The 18,616-nt window shown below is 42.1% G+C and overlaps 1 protein-coding gene across 1 annotated transcript in view; it reads right to left on the bottom strand.

The window, feature by feature from the left end:
- The window catches only part of eif2ak1 (eukaryotic translation initiation factor 2-alpha kinase 1), a 52,365-nt gene that overhangs the window by 11,067 nt on the left and 22,682 nt on the right, over positions 1–18,616 (bottom strand). The window contains exons 13-14 of the mRNA XM_072559802.1: positions 12,391–12,511; positions 10,863–10,942 (exon numbers count right to left, since the gene is read on the bottom strand). Coding sequence (XP_072415903.1) covers positions 10,863–10,942; positions 12,391–12,511 — 201 coding nt within the window. The remainder of the gene's footprint in view (positions 1–10,862; positions 10,943–12,390; positions 12,512–18,616) is intronic.

Below are 18,616 nucleotides of genomic sequence, written 5' to 3'. Positions count from 1 at the left end.
GCTGCATGTTCCGAGGGTGAGAGGTTGGAGTGGGTAAGAGGGGTGGAGAGGTTGAGGTGGTTAATGTCGTGGTGGCAGTTGGCTATGAATAGATCGAGGGCAGGTAAGAGGCCAGCACGGGGTGTCCAGGTGGATGGGGTGTGTTGGAGGCAGGAGAAGGGGTTGTCAGAGGCTGGGCAAGAATCCTGGTTGAAGAAGTAGGCACGGAGAAGGTGGTGGAAGAATCGTTCGATGTCTCGCCGCGTGTTGAACTCGTTAATCCGAGAGCGTAGGGGAATGAAGGTGAGGCCTCCGCCAAGGATGGGTAGTTCTGGAGGGATGGTGAAAACACGGCAGGGCTGGGAGCTAGGACCTGGTGTGTGGCTGGAGCTGGAAGTGGGAGCAGGGTTAGGTGTCGGGGCAGGAGTCGGGGCGGGGATGGAGATCAGGGTGGGGGAGGGGTTAGGCATGCAAACGGAGATCGGTGTGGGGGCGGGATTAGGCGTGGTGACGGAGATCAGTGTGGGGGCGGAGACGCATGCGGCATGGTCATTGTGCAGGTGAGTGATGTCACTGGGGGTGGAAGTGGCTGTGGCGACGGCAACCCAGGGGGCGGAAATGGCTGTGGCAACGGCAGAAACGGTGTTGTTCCCAATAGTCGTGGACCCCGCGGAGGCCGCAAATCTGTTGGCGATGGTCTTCCTGGCAATCGTGGCGGCGGTTGTCTGGGCGGCGATCGCGGAGGCTGCAAGGTCGGTGGGGGCGGAAGTGACATCATGGTTCGCCGCGGCGGTTGCTGCCGCGGGCGCTGCAGCGGCCGTGTGGTTAATGCGCCCGAGTGATTTCGGAGGTCCCACGCCAGTACCTGGATCTGACTGGATGAGGACTCGATCGCCGCGGTTCAATCCTCCATCCACTCCCTGAAGGCCTGGAGCTCCTGTTCATGCTTCTGCAGCATGGATGCGATGGGTTGGATCTGGGTATGGTTCCCCTCACGGACCTCCTCAATCGCAGCTCTAACCTTCGAAGTAAGTCTCACCATCACCGCCGCCAATTCCTATGAGTCTGTCAGGTTCCCCAGGGGTTCTGCAGAGGCTGCTGCTGTGACCTCCGGTGTGCCCCATGCTGCAGAGGGGTGTCCTCCTTGCTGCTGTTTTCTTGCTCCTTTTCCTTTTGGCATCCTTCCCACTCCCAAATATTAACAAGTATATGTTCTGTAAAGTTTTAAACTAATAATTCCTCCACATAATTTGGCCAGGGATGGTAAATAAAACACCAGTATGCTGTGGCTGTTTGGCAGAGCTGTCCATTGCAGTTCTACAGAATCGCTGCCATCTTGCCGAGTCATCATTGGATTTTAATATCTGCATTTGGATTGAGACAGGATAGATCCGGGTATTTTTAGAAGGCACAAAAGTTAAATACAGTGGATGTTTAACAACTAATGGGGTTCAGGTCCAAAGCTTTTTAACATGCCAAGAACAGGCGCAGAAAATAGTCAAGAAGAGTAATGGAATGCTGGCCTTCATATCTAAAGAGGTGAAGTGTCGTTATGCAGACATTTCACCACAATTACACAAAATCCTAGTTAGATCCCACTTAGAGTACTGTAAGCAGATCTGGACACCACAGCTTAGGAAGGATGTTTTGACTCTGGATGGAGTTTAACACAGGTTTACAAGGATAATACATGGTCTTCAGGGTTTAAGTTATGGGGAGAGATCAGAAAATTAGGCCTTTATTCTCTGGAATTTAGAAGGTTATGGTGTGATCTAATCAAGATATTTACAGGGTAGATAAAGGTAAACTATTTTCACATGTTGGGGATTCCAGAACTATGGGGTATCATCTAAGAATTAAGGCAAAACTGTTTAGGAGAGAGATGTTAGAAAGCACTTCCACACTCAAAGATTAGGGGAGGTTTGGAACTCTTCCTCACACAGCAGTCAATGTGAATTCAATTTTTACATTAACTCAGTCAAATATTTAGTAAGCAAGGGTATTAAGGCAGGCGAATAAAGCTAGAGCACAGATCAGCTGTGATCTTACTGAATGGTGGAGCGCTTGAGGCTGAGTGCCTACTCCTGTTCCTATGACTAAAAAATAGAAAGTGAACGATAGATATTACAGGAAGGAAACAGTCTATTCACCACAATCAATCTCTGTTAGAACGCACCCTATCACCTTTATTCAACCTCTTTCCAGACCTTTCAACTTTTTTGTTCAACCACTTGAATCTAACTAAAAACATTTCATCCACACAGAAAAGGACTGAAGTCACAATCAGACATGGAGGAGGAATGATAAACAGAGAAACTCAGGAATATATAAATTGGAAATTAATTCTGCAGTGTCCTTACTCTGCATGAAGTTATTCTCATCCCACTGATCTAAATTTATTTCATTTACTCTTATTTCAATGGTAATTGACATTTTGTTTTGAATTGTAATTACATGTGAGAGCCAGTGGCTTTGCATTTTTTTTGTGTGGGAGACACTTTGCAATTATTGATGTTGCCAAGGGCAATCCCTTGTGCTCACTGCAGAATGAATGTCAGGAACACACAGTTATTGCAGAAGACACTCTGATACTTAACAGAAGTATGTAATTTTAACATGGGGAAAACATACAATGTGGAACTCTTCAGACATTGGGCTTAAGCTCAACCAAAACACTGCAGCCACCACCCTGTGTCCACTGACTTTGACTGGCTCACAGTCTGGCAATGCCTGGATTAAAATATTCTTCCTCCTGTTCAAATCCATCCATATCTCTAATCTCCTCTGATCCTGCAAACACATCGACGTGGACCCAATATACCGGCCATTACAGCGGACAGCTTGAACTGACAACCGGAAGCAGCAGAGACAGGCCACTATAAATGCCGGAGGAAACAGCACAGAAGCGCTTCACAGGAGGCTCCCAAGCACTGAGGATGTCACCTAGACAGGGGACGAAACGTTTGCAAGACAAATTCCCAGCTCGGCAAACAGAACCACAACAACGAGCACCCGAGCTACAGATCTTCTCCCAAACTTTGAACACCTGCAAGCCTCTGATATCTGCACTACTCAGTTCTGGACTCTTGAGCATCTCCAATTACCATTGCTGCAGCATTAGTGGCCCTGCCTTCAACTGCTTGGGTCACAAGCTCTTGAACATCCCCTCCCTGCCTCTGTTCCTTTCTCTGCTCCTTTAAGATGCACCTTAAAATATACCATTTTTACCCTAATTTTGATGACCTGTCCTTTTTCACACCTCATTGTCAAATTTTCTGTGATTATGTTCTTCACTATGCCTTACTACATTCAGGTGTCACCAAACGTACAAGTTGCTGTTATAGATTTTATGACCTTGAACATCACAAAGCTTAATTTTTTTTTGCAGTGGATTACATTAGTTAGAAGCCAGGATGGATTGTTGCAGTCATGGAGAAGTTATAATTTTCTAATGGAGTCTTACAGTATACAGAACATTCTCTTAATTTGATAAAAACTGCCTTCTGTTTATGCAGGTTATATTATGGAGTCATTTATATATCAACAATAAATTTATAAACTATTTTCTGCCTTTATTTCTTGTGTATGAGGTCCTATTGCCAATCCTAAATTTGTTATGCTTGTCAAATATTATGAATGCATATCTCCAAATTTGAAATAGCAGCAGCTGTTTGTACCAAACTGTAATTTCCCTTTTTAGGTGGAGCTGTGGTTTCACATTCTCACATCTCCTCTGCCTCTAGTACAAAATCTACAATCAAACCTTCTCAAGTTCCTGTATATTTTTGAATTTAGAAGCAATAATGTAAAAATTGCATTCTTATGTAAAAATAATGTGCAGTATTATTCATGTATCGTCACAATGCTTCAGTTATCACATAGCCCTTTATTCTCCCCAACAGAAAATACTTCATACCCACAGAAAATCAAGTAGTTCAAAGAAAAACAAAGACAAAACAATTTAGTCCTGTGTGAAGACCACTTGTGGACTAAAATGGGAAAACATTCTTCTTTAAACAAAGGAAGCTGCATCAGTGAGGGGGGAGAATCCTAGACAAAACTGTGCTGTATGTTCTGAACAATGTTGATTGGCTTTTCAATTGGCATCATTTATTGTGGATTTAGGAGGGCTCAGCAAACTTATGATCATATGACTGGTTCCTGGGAAAGTGATAACAGCCTTATGCAAAAACAATACAGCAGAAATAACTAGTCTGCAAAGGGAAATCTTCCATCTCTCTCTCTCTGTCCCTTCTGAATGGAGAAGTAAAAGAAATCTCCAGTAGCTAGCTACTCTCCCTCACCTTTCTCCTTAAGCTGCTCCCTCTGCAAATTCAAAGGAAGGAGAAAATTAAACCTTTAAAAGGTACAGAATGAACAAATCCTTGCTTGGTGAATTGAGAAGATTGAGAATAGATATATCCTTGACTTTGAATCATCAGAAAACAGTTGGAATTAATTGAAAGGACATTAAAAATATCAAATCAGCAACTCCATGATCTGGACTGGTGCCTGAATGGTTTCTGATTTCTACTTTCTTTCATAATATTTGTATTTTGTCTCTTTGTGGGTTTATTTGGATGTGTATGGGAATTTTTTAAAAATATATTTTTATTGAAAAATAGATATTTTCAACATTACAAATACAAAACAATACTAAGAAAGAACACAAGAAAATGAGAAAGAACACAACCCGTCCTCATGTACAAACGTATAAATATATATAGAAAAATATATATTAAAAAACCCTAACTATTTAAAATAAATAATAACCAACAACAAACTAATAAACAGTAATAACTCAACTCAGCCAAACAAAACACTTATACATTTGCAGTTCCTCCTCCCTGGATATTGGACTCACAAAGCACAATCGTTACAGCTCTATAACAGCCTTTATTAGTGTGGCAGATAAATTGGTGTCCAGGTATTCCAAAAAGAGCGGCCATGTCTTATAGAAATTCTCAGTTTTGTGGTGTACCATATTTGTGAGAAAATCCAAGGGGATGTGCTTCGTAACAATCTTCCGCCAACCAGACAGGCCCGGGGGATTTTTGGATATCCAACCTGACAAGATATTTTTTCTTGCACAGCAAGTGAGGATGTTGAGAAGTTTTTTTCTTATGCGCATCTACAGGGAACACACTGGGCAGGCCAAGAAGAGGAGAGATTGGGTTCTTCTCCACCTTTCCACTCAAAATCCCCTCCATTGCACCCACCACAGTGCTTCAGTATGTTTGAAGCCTACCACAGGACCAGAGACAATGGGTAAGAGTGCCTGTACAAACCTTGCACTTGGGACATGTTGAAGGTACTCCTGGTTTAAATTTTGATAAACGGTCCAGAGCCAAGTGGACCCTGTGGAGAATCTTCACCTGTAAAGCATGAGTCCTATTGCAAATTGATAGGTTTCTTGCATTTTCCCAAATATCTTCCCATGCCTCTGAGGAGATCTCAACGCCTAGCTCTATCTCCCACATCCTGCAAAGCTGATCGAACTCATCTGAGGGGGCACCCCCCAATTGATGATATAAAGCGCTGACAGAAAGTGTACTCTTAGCACCGAACACCCTCTTCTCTATGTTGGATTTGTAGGGATCAGTCAAGTGTTGTCTTTTTTTGAATAAAATCACTAACATGAAAAAAACGAAAAAGAGGTCCCTGTTAGATAGCACTAATCCGTGCTAACTAATCAAAGGACATCATTGTGTCTCCTTCAAACAAATTGCCCATGCAAGACACATCTCTAGCTGCCCAATGTTTGAATCCTGAATCTATCATCCCTGATCGAAAATCCAGCATACCCACTATAGGTGCAAGAGAAGATATCTTGTCAATATTGCCTTCCCTCTGCCAAATTGCCCTCCATGCTTTAACAGTACTGAGAACTATTGGGTTATGGCAATATTCCTTACCTGTCCTCATTTTGTCCAAAAACAGCAAACTGGTAAGGGGGCACCTTGCCTTGGAGGTTTCAATACTTAACCATATTGAAAGAGGGTCCCTCAAGCCCAATCACTCATGTAGGATAGAAGCGAGCTTAGTTGGTAGCTTTTAGTGTCTGGGAGATCCACTCTCCCCAGTCTGTGAGGCAATTGCAGTTTAACTAATTTAATAAGGAGCTGCATACGGTGCCAAATAAAAGAGCTGAACCAGCCGTTCAGTCTCCTGAATGTTTGCTTATCGAAAGTCCGGGGGCAGTATCTATTTAGGATACAACAAACGGGGGAATATTCATCTTAATAAGCACTATCCAACCCAACCATGAGACCAGAAGCATCTCCCATCTTTGAAGATCTTGTTTGATCTTGTCAAATAATTGAACAACCGATCCAGAACTAAAGTAATGAATATGCCCAAATACACAAACACCCCCCTGCCGCCCCCGCCACTGTGCCACTTAAATGGGAATCGATATTCACCCTCAAGACCTAGCACCTTCATAAGACCACCCATAGGCACAGCCTCTGATTTTGCAAGATTAATCTTAAAAGGTGCCAAACGCACTGACGCATTGTATCAGGTGAGGCACTGAAACTGCTGGATTTGACAAAACAAAAGGATATTGTCTGTGTACAATGAAATCTTATTTAATTTTAACCTCACTTCTGGAGCTGATATATTGGGATCCCTATGAATGGTTCAATCACCAATGTAAAAAGCAGTGGCAAAGGGGTCAAATGTTGAAGTTGCTTGATAGCACCCCACTGGTGATGACCGCAGTGGGAGGGTCACTGTAGAGAACCGTTACCCATCTTATAAAGACTTCGCCCAAGCCAAACTGCTCCAAATTATAAAAAAGGTACAGCCACTCAACTCGGTCAAATGCCTTCTCTGCATCTAAAGAATTCACCAATCTCTGTATTGACTGTTGTTGACATGCTTGAATTACATTAAGTTGCCTCCTCACATTATTGGAGGATCTGCAGCCCTTTATGAAGCCCTTCTAGTCCTCTTTAACAATAGAAGGTGACACAGTCTCCAGCCTTAACGCAAGTGTCTTAGGATTTTCAAGTCCACATTTAAGAGTGAAATGGGCCTGTACGAAGCACAGTCCTCCGGGACCTTCCCTTTTTTTTAAGAATAATCAAAATATTGGCCTCTCTTAGAGATGGCAGGAGACAATCATGGCTATATGAGTCATTGAACATGTTGAGCATTGGGCCTGACAATATGTTTATAAATTCCTTAAAGAATTTGCTGGGAAATCTATCAGGACTGGACGCCTTTCCACTCTGAAGCTGCTTCACAGCCTCCTGCACCTCTTGCTCTGATAAGAGGGCACTGAGAAAAGACTCTTGTTCGGGGATCATGCCCAGGAGCTCCAGATCCTTGAAAAAGGACTCCATCCTGGCCCACCCCTTCCTCACAACTCTCAGATTGGTAATGACTTACGAGTAAAATCTCTGGAATGCCACATTAATCTTCTTAGAGTCACATGTTAGGTTCCCAGACCCTTCCCTAATGGCTTTAGGGGCACTCCTTTTCCTGGCGAGAGATGGTAAGTAGTTGCCTGGCTTGTCACCATGCTCATATAACCTTCGCTTTGCAAATGTAAGCTCCTCCTTTCCTGTCTGCGTGAGCATGGAGTTCAATGCAAACTGCAGCGCCGTAACCCTCTGTAGTTTGACCAACAAGAGCCTGTCAAAGTAAGCCTTTTCGGCTGCCTTCAACCGTGCTTCAAGGAGACATTGCTGCTCACCCTTCTGCCGCTTCCTACTGGCAGAGTAGGAAATAACTAAACCCCGGCATAGGCTTTAGCAATTTCCCAAAGGACGGATGGGCTACTAACTGAACCTGAGTTAATGTGTAGAAACACCCTAAATTTCTTGGAGAAGTACTCCACAAACGTGTTATCCTTGAGGATAAAGGGATCCATTCGCCGGTGCCTCTGACCCATTGTAACATCCTTAATCTTAACCAACAGGTAGACTGGAGTGTGATCAGAGGTGGTAATATTACCAATCGTACAAAATGCCACCAAATCCAGTGTTGCCATGGAGGTCAGAAGAAGAAAATCAATCCTGGTGTGACATCTGTGCAGACTGGAAAAAAAAATGTAAAATCCCTGCCTGTAGGGTGGAGACACTTCCAGACATCCACCACCTCTAGTTCCACACAGATCTACTAATTGTTTAGTTTGTACAGAGGGTATCGAGGGAGCTTTGGGCAACCTGTCTACTGTGGAATCCATGAGACAGTTAAAATCTCCCGCTAAAATAATATGCCGGGACTCGACACTGATCAGTTTAGACAACGCATCTCCCAGAAATCAGAAGGAATGAGCTGGAGGGCAATAACAATTAAAACACCATATTCTTCCCCATTTATCAGGGCTTTGAGAATTACAAACCTCCTGTGTGTGTCTTTAACACACTCTAGTAACTTAAATGGGAAATTCCTCTTAATCAATATAGCCACTCCCCTACCTCCGGTATTAAAAGATTAAAAGTAAACCCAATCAAAGCCATTCTGCTGTTGCTTCAAATGCTCCCTATCATCCAGGTCTCCTGTAACAAAGCAATATCCACCTTCTCCTTTCTAAGACTCAAAAGTACGTTCTTCCTCTTAATTGGTGAGTGACTCCCCTTGATATTCCACGTACACCATTTAATCAAGTCATTCGCTATAACCTTCTGCAGTAACATTTAAATTCCAGAGAGGAGGAACTCAAACCACAAATCACCGAGCCTTCGTGTCACAAGATCCATCAAACATAAAAACTACATAAACCAAAACCACTACAGTTAACAAACCTACAAAGCTATCAAAGGTTATATACAACAAAAACCAAAATGCAAACCAACATATAAAGGCACCAACAACGCTGAATAGGGGAACTCACTCCTTGCCTAAAAGGGGGAACTACCCATCCCAAAACCCAGTTTCCCAAGCCACTGCCAAGACTGTGACCTGGGCATTTAAATACCTGAACTGGGTATAAACTTCCCATAAGTAGGCATCTAGCCATCCCAACCATTTTCCCATCTCCTAGCTAGAGCCGCGCCACAAACCAAGCAGAAAAGAAAGAAATATACCATGGAATAGCAATGCGAATAAAAAGGGGGTAAATACCTCACCCGTCCTTGGGGATATCAACTTAAAAATCGAAAAGACACATCTCAACCGCCATCAAACAAGTTTAAACCAGATTATTACCATTTAAAAAAAAGAAAAAGCCCCAACCAGACTTCCTTTTTTTTGAGAAAAACAAAGACATACCCAAACAACACTACTATTTGTACATACTAAATTGTTCAGATTAGGGTAATTTGTCCACAAAGTCGCTTGCCTTCTCCGACGTGTCAAAGAGATGTACAGCTCCATCTAAGGTGAGCCGAAGCACCGCCGGATACCTCAGAGTGTACTGGATCCCAAGCTCCCTCAGTCTTTTCTTGACACTGTCAGAGGATTTTCTTTTCTGGATCACCACTACTGAGAAGTCCTGGAAGAACATGATCTTAGAGCCCTTATAAATTAGGACCTTCGGATCCTTCCCCTGGATTCTGGAAGCTTCCACGATTCTCTCATTATCTCTACAGTGATGAAACCGCATCGAGAGGGCGAGGACGTGGACCCAGACCTGACCTCTGCGCTGTGACCTGATGAGCCCTCTCGATCTTCAAGCCTCGCATTCCACCCTCTGAGTTAAGGAACTTCAGCAACCAGTCCTCAATAAATTCCACTGACCGCTCACCTTCCTTATCCTCCGGCAGACCAACAATTTTTTCTCCTGCTCCCGTTCTTGAGATCATCCACTTGGTCATGCAAATTACGGACCTGTGCCTCCAAGGCCTGGATCCTATCCTTGAAGGAACTGGTATCAGCTTCCACCACTGTGACTCTGTGTTCAACCTCATCCATCCTTTTCTCCAGGTCTCCCAGCTGCTGTTCATGCTTCTGCAGCATGATAGACATCAAGGCCAGCTTCTCCTCTATTTACTTATCCAACATCTCGCAAGCTCCTTCACCAGGGCCTGGTAAGTAATCGAGTCCGAGGATCCTGCAGGCTGGGCCACAGGCCCGGCCTCAGACACTCCTCCTCTCTCCTTCAGCACCCTTGGACGGCGAAAACCCAGGTAAGTTGATTTTCAACAATTTCCTGGAACTCCACAACCTTTCCAGAATCCCAGAGTATTGCAGAGTATTGCAATGGTCTGGGTTGGGTGGGTTAGAAGTTCATCCCACTTGTGCTGCAGAGCTCTGCAATGCGATCCTCCTAAATTGCCGCCATCTTGGATCCCCCATACGGGAATTTTTAAGGTCAGAATTTATAGTTACAATGGTACAAATTATTAATTCAACTTGTCCACTTTTTGCCATTGGTTAAGAACAGTTTGATTACAATTAGTAATTATTTTCATTAATGAAAAAAATCTTGTGTGTTTATTCATTTAAACTAAATAAGACAGCCAGCCAGGTAGAATTGGATAATTTGGTGACTTAATCAAATTTTCACATTTGTGCAAATTCCAGGAACAGTAGGTCTTGATTTCCAGTCCATTACCTACTCCAGTGAGTTATGACACCTGATAATCTGACTAACCTTGTAGTTTCTCCACCAATTAGGAAGAGGAGGAAGCCATTCATCCTGTATTCGGTCTATTAACTGAACAACAGCTCAATCTACCTGTCTTAAATCTGTAACCCTTACAAAATCTCAGTTGACTGCCAGTCTGAAGCAGCTTTTCTGAGGAAGCAGGAAGAGTTTCAGATTTTCACAAGTTTAATGCCTTTAATAAAACATTCCATCACCCCAAATTGTATTCCACAGTTTGTTTATTCCAACTGTAAATAGCTATCAGTTAACAAGTTGTCCTGAGAATACACAATTAAACACTGAAATTTGAATGGGGGATTACAATTTTAAGAGATGTGCATACCTTAAAATCATAAGAAGAACCTCTCAGTTGTTCAGGGGAAGCATACAGACAAGTCCCCACTCCTGAAGTGTGCTTTAAATCTGGAAGTTAATAGAAAGTAGGAAAAGTCAAAAATGCCCTCAGCATAAGAGTATAAGAAAAAAAAACTCAGTACAATATAGCTCAATTTATTATTGTCCTCATCATATAACTTTGCTGGATAAGCTTCCATCCACATCCATTCCCTTACTACTTTCCCTGATAAGGCTTAATTGTCAGGTAGTTGCATTCCAAATTAACTTGTAGAGTTATTTTGTTTGCATTCAGCTGAACAGTAGTGAGGAAATTGAGATTGTGAAACAAGAAGATATAATTCCAAATTAGATGTTTTTCCTTTTATTAGTTGAATTATTTTTTTCTTCCTTCAGCCATAACAATTCTGACCTGAGTAGGGTCATGAGATAAAGCCACACTGCAGAGATTTCAGCACAAACGTTGTCATTTCAATCCTGTTCAAACAGAATGCTGCACTGTCAGAGTGCTACACTCAGGAGTGATTTTAGATGAGGCAGATCTAAAAATTAGGCACTTCTGACTAGATCCCAACAACTTTTAGAATAGTAAAGAGGTCTAGACAGCACACCCTCAAAAGGTGCTGGAAGTTGATTCAAGAGTAACTTTCAAAGGAAGATTAGGCATTTACTTTAAAGAGAAATAGTGGGACAGATTGGAGAGTTCTCAAAGAGCTGGTGCAGAATAATGGGCTGAAAAATTGAAAGATTTGGTGATTTTGTAAGATTCAGTTATCCTACTGGTGTCCTGGCCAGTATTCCGCTTTCAATTATTACAACCAAAACCAAATTCTATGGTGAATCATTCACTTGCTCTTTGTGGAGCATTATTCTCTACAGATTATTTGCTCTGTTTACCTACAGGACAACAGTATTATCACTTCAAAAAGATTACTCATTAGTTGTGGGTGCGATAAGACACTGCATAAAAACAAATTCTCTCAAGGTTTTGAACAAAGGAAAATAAAGAGACACCCTAGCACAGTACTGTGGAAGTGCTTCACATTCAACACTGCTGTCTTTTGGGTTACACATTAAAATCCTTCAGTCCTCTTAGGTGGACCACGGCTTTATTCAAACAAGAACTGGGTAGTTCTGCCTGGTGTGCTGGCCGATGTCTATCTCTCAACCGACATTACAAAAGCAAAATATCAGGGTCATTATCACATTAGTGTTTGAGACAATTTGTTTTGAGTTGGTTCTGTAGTTCCCATGTTATAATAATGACTATATGTCAAAAATACTTCAATGGCTGAAAACTGTTTCGGAACATCCTGCCTTATAAATGGAAATCTGTTTTTTAAAATTAGGACAAATCATGAAACTTCAAACCAAATATTGAACATTCACAACCAAAACTTTGTATGACTAAGCTTTGCCAGCAGTCACACAATGTTTTAAAGTGCTATAAATATTCATGTAAGAGGAAGGGGAGAGGCTTCACTGAAGTAGATGTGTCTGTGACCTCCAATACTCACCAGCTAGTTTGGTTGCTGCCGGAGACTGATCGGAAGCCTTGGTAATGATGTCACTGCAGGCCAAGCCGAAATCCCCAATCCGAACATGGTAGTCAGGCCCATGGAGAAAAATATTCCTTGGCTTTGAGAGAACATAGTGTGAGGATAGTTTAATTATGCCATGTCTTATTCATGAACTAGGAAGACCGCACAGCATGTAGCATGATATTATCGAACTTTACAGCACAGGTAGAAGGTGGAGAGGATTTGCTAACTCTGAAGGAACTATTGGGATGACTTCCTCTGTGCTTTAAGAGTCTATTAAAAACTACTGTAACAAGCAGATCAGATGTTAGAAAGTGATCAAAATATACCAAACTATTTATTTGAAAAGCTCTTTTCCTGTTAGATGTCAGAATAATTAATGTCACTGAGTTGGTGGAGAGATGGCTGATATTTCTTATTTTTTTATTCACATGTGGGATGAGGGCATCACTAGCTGGGACAGCATTTATTGCCCATCCTTAGTTGCCCTTGAGAAGGTGATGCTGAGCTGCCTTCTTGCACTGCTGCAGACCACACGCTCTAGGTAGAATCAATGACTTGACAATTCAGCCTACTTGTTACTTGATGCAATCAGTTAAGGGGCAGTGGGTTAATCTGATTTTTCACCAAAAAAAACAACTCAAGAATGTAACGTTACAATCCAAATTCCAAACAGAATGTAAAGATTGTGGCGTCACAATCAGTTACCATTGCAACCCCACACAAATCAAAATTTTGTGGTTCCAACTGCTCCCTCCTAACAGGAAACTTCTTACCACACATCAAAAGAAGTGCATGACTCGCAATCTGACCATATGTAAATTATAACAAGCAATTTTCCCACAAATCAGTTCCTTGAAGAATGAGAGAGTAGGGAATGTTCTGATCCTGAAGTCACTTTGTTTAAAATCCTCTAAAATATGTGTGAATGCCGGGCCGAGTTTAATGATCTCCATGCCAAGCTTCATGATGCCATTATGAAAGGAGACCAAGAGAATATCAAAAGATTGCTGAAGGTCCATCCAATCAATGATCCCATTACTATCTGGAAAAACTGTACCTTATTCCCCACACTTCCAGCTCAGGTAAATTCAGTGATTCAATCAGACATTTCTTTACTTCAAGTGTACCAGAGGTTTTACATGAAATCTATAGTGGTTGACCATAAAATGACCTGACTGTTCTATTTAGTCTTCCACATTATTTGAATTTGCATCCCATGCATACCTGGCAATAAACATCCTTGGAATGTAGGATGAAACGTGGGACCTTCCCACATTTCACATAAAAACATTGTCGGGAAAAACAAGTCTGCACTTGATAACAATAGAGGAGGAGCAATCATAGTATCATCCACCAATACACCATAGGAGGACATCTGGCCCATCAAGCTTGTGTCAGTACTTTCAGAAGAACAATCCTGTTAGTCCCATGCTCTATTCTTTCTCCATTTCTCGGTACTTATTTTCTCCTTCAACTATTAATCCAATTCCCTTTAGAGAGCTCTTATTGAATGTTCACACCACCATACCAGGAAGTCCAATCCAAATCCAAACCCCTCATTCCATAAAAATAATTTTATCATGTTACAATGATTCTTTTGCCAATCACTTTAGAAGTGAAGTGTAGACTTTTCAGGATGATACCTGGATATCAACATTAAAGTATCAGGAAAAGTTGTACTCTCTGGAATTTATTAGACAAAGGAGGAATTGTCAAAAGTTTCAAGATATTTAGGGGAACAGTTAGAGTAGAAAGAAATACTTCTTCTACTGTATCTAGAACTAAGGGGTTATGATCTAAAAATTAGAAACAGATCTTTCGAAAGCGAAATTAGGAAAAATCTCTACACACAAAGCAACAGAAGTTGGTTACTTCTGCAAACAGCAATTGATGTTAGATTCACTGTAAATTTAACATCGACATAGATATTTTTTCTCTTATTCAAAAGTATTGCGGATATAAGACAGGTATATGGATTTAGGTCATAGATCACACTAAATGGCAAAACAGATTTGAGGGGCTAAATGGCCTAATCCTGTTTCAAAAAAATTTACCAATGTTTAATTACCTCCTTTTGAAATGACCAAGCTGAGGCCTTGAGCTCAAAAATACAGTCAAGGACAAGAGGTGACTGGGCAACCTTAAATCTCAATCCTATTATACAATTCTCCTGGTGACAGAGATGACTTTGGTTGATGGTGCATTATAAAACAGAAAGTCACAAGATGCTAAGGTTTTTGCGATATGCTTAACAATCTGTAAATGTCCTGAACAATAACATCTTCACAAAGTCTCTGAACTGCTTTTGGTATCTTGGTGATGATGTCCACAACGTAAAGTTGTTGCCCTCAGGATATATCTTATTTAACTTAAATGAAAGATGTTCAGTCCCAGTTTGATGCACCAAACGGTCAAGAATCCAGGATGCCATTGATTTGCTAACCCCAAAGAGTTAAGGTCAGCTCTTTAGTTCTTTTCAAATACACAAATTACTTAATAAGGAGATCTGCAGGTGTGGCTCAAACTGAAACAGTTCCTCTAAAAAGGCAAATACAGCATTGTCAGAGTACTTTGCCTACTCCAAAGAGTAAAGCTATGTATGAAGTTTCACACTTTAAATGTGATAAAAGGGAAAGGGAAGAGAATTATACAGAAATAGTCAACCAAAGTTCCTACATTTGCTCATGCCCCCTGCTGGTAAGTTCACATTTACAGATAGGATGGAATCAAGTTCCATCCTGCTTTCACTTTCACAGATATACAGCTAGTTGATGTGACTATTATGGTCTGAATCTCATTACAGGATTGACCTCACACAAGAATTCATTCTCCAGCATAAGTCTAAGATTTCAAGGCAAAAGATGTTGCAAAAATGGATATATTAGGCATTATATATTCTGTGTAACATCGAATAAAATAATTGACTTCAAGGAAATGGAATTATTTTAATATAACTTCTGAGAAATATGTTTCAAAACAGATAAGACCTGTAATATATTTTTATCATCCTAAGGGGTTAGCTATCCTTCCAATCCACTTGGCTGCAACATACAGAAAGGCAAAGAGTTTACAATGCTTACTTCAATTAAAGGCTGATGTAGAAAAGAGGTAAGTGATGCAGGTTAAATGTTTCTATTGGTTCTGATAGTTCTCAAGTGGTTTGTGAGAGCTCTTTAAATGGGATGGGATAGGACAAGGGGCCTGGGAGGAACAGAATTGATGTATACCGAATCTGAACCACGACTGTGCCATGATAGTAAAACAAGGAATATGCATTTACACAGGACCTTTGATCACCTCTCAGGGAAGCCTGAAGTGCTTTACAGCCAATTATAGTTTTGCTTCAAATAAGAGTACAGACCTGTTGCAATATACAAATCGTAGCAGTCAATTTGAATCTAGACTGAGTGTGGCATCAATTAATCCTAGCAAACTTTAAAGTCAGTGGTAATCGGTGGGGGGAGGAGGAGAAGGAGAATCTCTGCTGTTTTGAATCATACCTAGTCTAAAGGATGAGGTCTGTGGCTGTTAGAGCAATTATCTCAGCTCCAGGAAGTCACTGAAAGCATTCATCAGGGTAGTTTTCCAGCCCCAAACATCTTTTTAATGAATTATCCTCCTACTGACACAAATATTCACTGATGATTGTACAATGTTAGCACTAATCCATGTCCATATGCAGGAACATCTGGACAATATCCAGACTTGGGTTGAAAAATGACAAGTAACATTCATATCATGCAAATGATATCTCCAAAATAAGAGAATCTAACCATTGCCCTTTAACATTCAATGGTATTACTATCTCCAAATCCTGAACCATCAATATCATGGGGTTTAGCATAAGTGGAACTGAACTAGCCATATAAATACTGTGGCTACAAGAGCAGGTCAGAGGCTGGAATGCTTACAGCGAGTAACACACATACTGGCAGTATTTCCTCCAAGATGCATGGCTGTACAAACACTCCAACATTCTGCGTACAGGGAATTGCTGTTCCAATGTGGATCGCAACATTGACTTTTGATTCTGGAAGTTGCTGCCACACACTGACCTCAGAGGCCCATGTAGCTGGAAAGAAAATTAGTAGGGAAAATTAAGTGGGAATGCTCCTGACTTCTCAAGGTCTCTCCACCAAAAGACACAAGTCAGGAGTGTGATTGAATATTCCCCACTTGCCCAGATTAGTATATCTCCAAATTCCCTCTATAAGCTTGTTATCATCCAGGACAAAGCACAAACTCCAAAAACATTCGCTATCCTCCACCAATGCAGTGTGTATCAACTCCAAGATACACTGTAGAAGTTCACCAAGGTTTCTTAGCCAGCGTCTTCCAAACCCACAATCGCTACCAACTACAAAGACCAGGGCAGCAGATAGATGGGAACACCACCACCTGCAAGTTCCCCTCCAAGTCACCCACCATCCTGTCTTGGAAATAGTTCACCAATCTTTTCCTGTCACTGGGTCAAAACGAATTGCAGGATGGTGGTGTACCTATAACAAATGGACTGCAGTGGTTCAGAAAAGCAGCTCACTAGTTCACAGGTCGGCGCTTCATTGAGGGCCGAAGGGTCTGTTCTGCGCTGTATTGTTCTATGTTCTATCACCTTCTCAAGAGCAATAAATCCTGGCCCTGATTGAAGCATACCAAAGTCAATTCCCACAAACAGCAATAACCAGATTATCAATATTTTATTTTTAGTGATGTATGAATCACAGATACTAGGCAGAACTCCAAAATAGACCCTTAGAGGATCTCTTTGGTCCACCTAAGCGGGTAGAAGAGATCTCAATGAGCCATCCAAAAAATAACACCTCTGACTGTGGCACACCCTGATGCAGTAGAGCATCAACCAAGCTGCTGTGCTCATATTTTTGCTTGGGATTAACTTTAACCCAAACATTCATAGAAATTGTGAAACTAAACAGCTGAGAAAGAGCTAACGAGCCTAATCCTACCTTCCAGCTCTTGGCCTTGTCACCTTGCAGCTTCATACACTTCAAGTACATATCCAATGCCTTTCAAATCTGATGAGAGATCCTGTCTCTACAGTACCATCCTTTCAGACCTTCACCTAAAATACAAGAGTGCTACCCCACACTGACATCAAATTACTGTTGCAAGTTATTATCCAGAATTAGGCATTTTTACCACCTCCTCGACCTCTTAAACTGAACAATACCAGAGTGACAAATCATACTACAGGCACAAAATGCATGGGATTCCTTGAGATATGACAAATCATTTGCCTATTCAAAAAGAAAAATATTCCAGAGTAGCATTGGTTTTATATGAAGGATTAATTAAACTGAGGCCCTGACTGCCCTCTCAAGTGCATCCTATGGTTGTGACTTCAACTAAGTAAGAGAGTTTTCTCTCTCTTAGGCCTAATATTTATTCCTCAATCAATAACTCCCGAGAATAAATTATCTGATCACTATCATGTTATTGTTGGTGGGAGTTGCTGCTATATTTCCAGTGTTCCAACAGGGACTAAAATTCAAAAATGCTCAGTTGGCATGCTTTGTGACATGCTGCAGTGTGAGAAGCATTTTACAAAAATATTAATCTCCTCTTGTAGAAATTCTCATGGGTTTCTCTTCTCTTTCTTTGCCCTAGGGATGCCTTGGGCCGAACAGCATTGCATCTGATCATTGTCCACTGGCCCAACATAATCCAAGACTGGATCGTACCAAAGACCAAGTTTGAGAAAGCTATGGCGGGCATGCAGAGCCGGGCTGAGCAGTGCCTGCAGCTGCTGTGCCAACACGGGGCACAGATCAACGTGGCCACCCAAACCAGGAGTCGGGACACAGCAATGCATCTGGCTGTGCGCCATGGGGCCTGGCGGGCAGTGCCCATCCTGGCACGGTATGGTGCCAACCTAGAGACAGCTAACCATCATGGCATGACCCCAATGCATATGGCCAGCGGGCTGTTGGACCAGCGCATGGTGGAGGAGCTGCTGGGCCGGGGGGCACGAGTGAACAGCGAGGTGGTGGGCAGTGGCAGCACTCCGCTTCAGTTGGCCGTCTGCGCCGCCTCAGGCAAAGGGGCGCAGCAGCTCGGGGCTGGCCTGGACTGTGTGCGGGTCCTTCTGGCAGCAGGTGCCAGTGTGGACACCCAAGATCAGCAGGGGAGGGCAGCGGTGCACGAGGCATGTTTTGGGGGACGACAGGAGCTCATCGACCTG

This window comes from Chiloscyllium punctatum, chromosome 40 (assembly GCF_047496795.1).
Source record: "Chiloscyllium punctatum isolate Juve2018m chromosome 40, sChiPun1.3, whole genome shotgun sequence".
Taxonomy (NCBI): Eukaryota; Metazoa; Chordata; class Chondrichthyes; order Orectolobiformes; family Hemiscylliidae; genus Chiloscyllium; species Chiloscyllium punctatum.
Note: the sequence above shows the minus strand (reverse complement) of the source record. Positions and strands in the feature narration are given on the sequence as shown.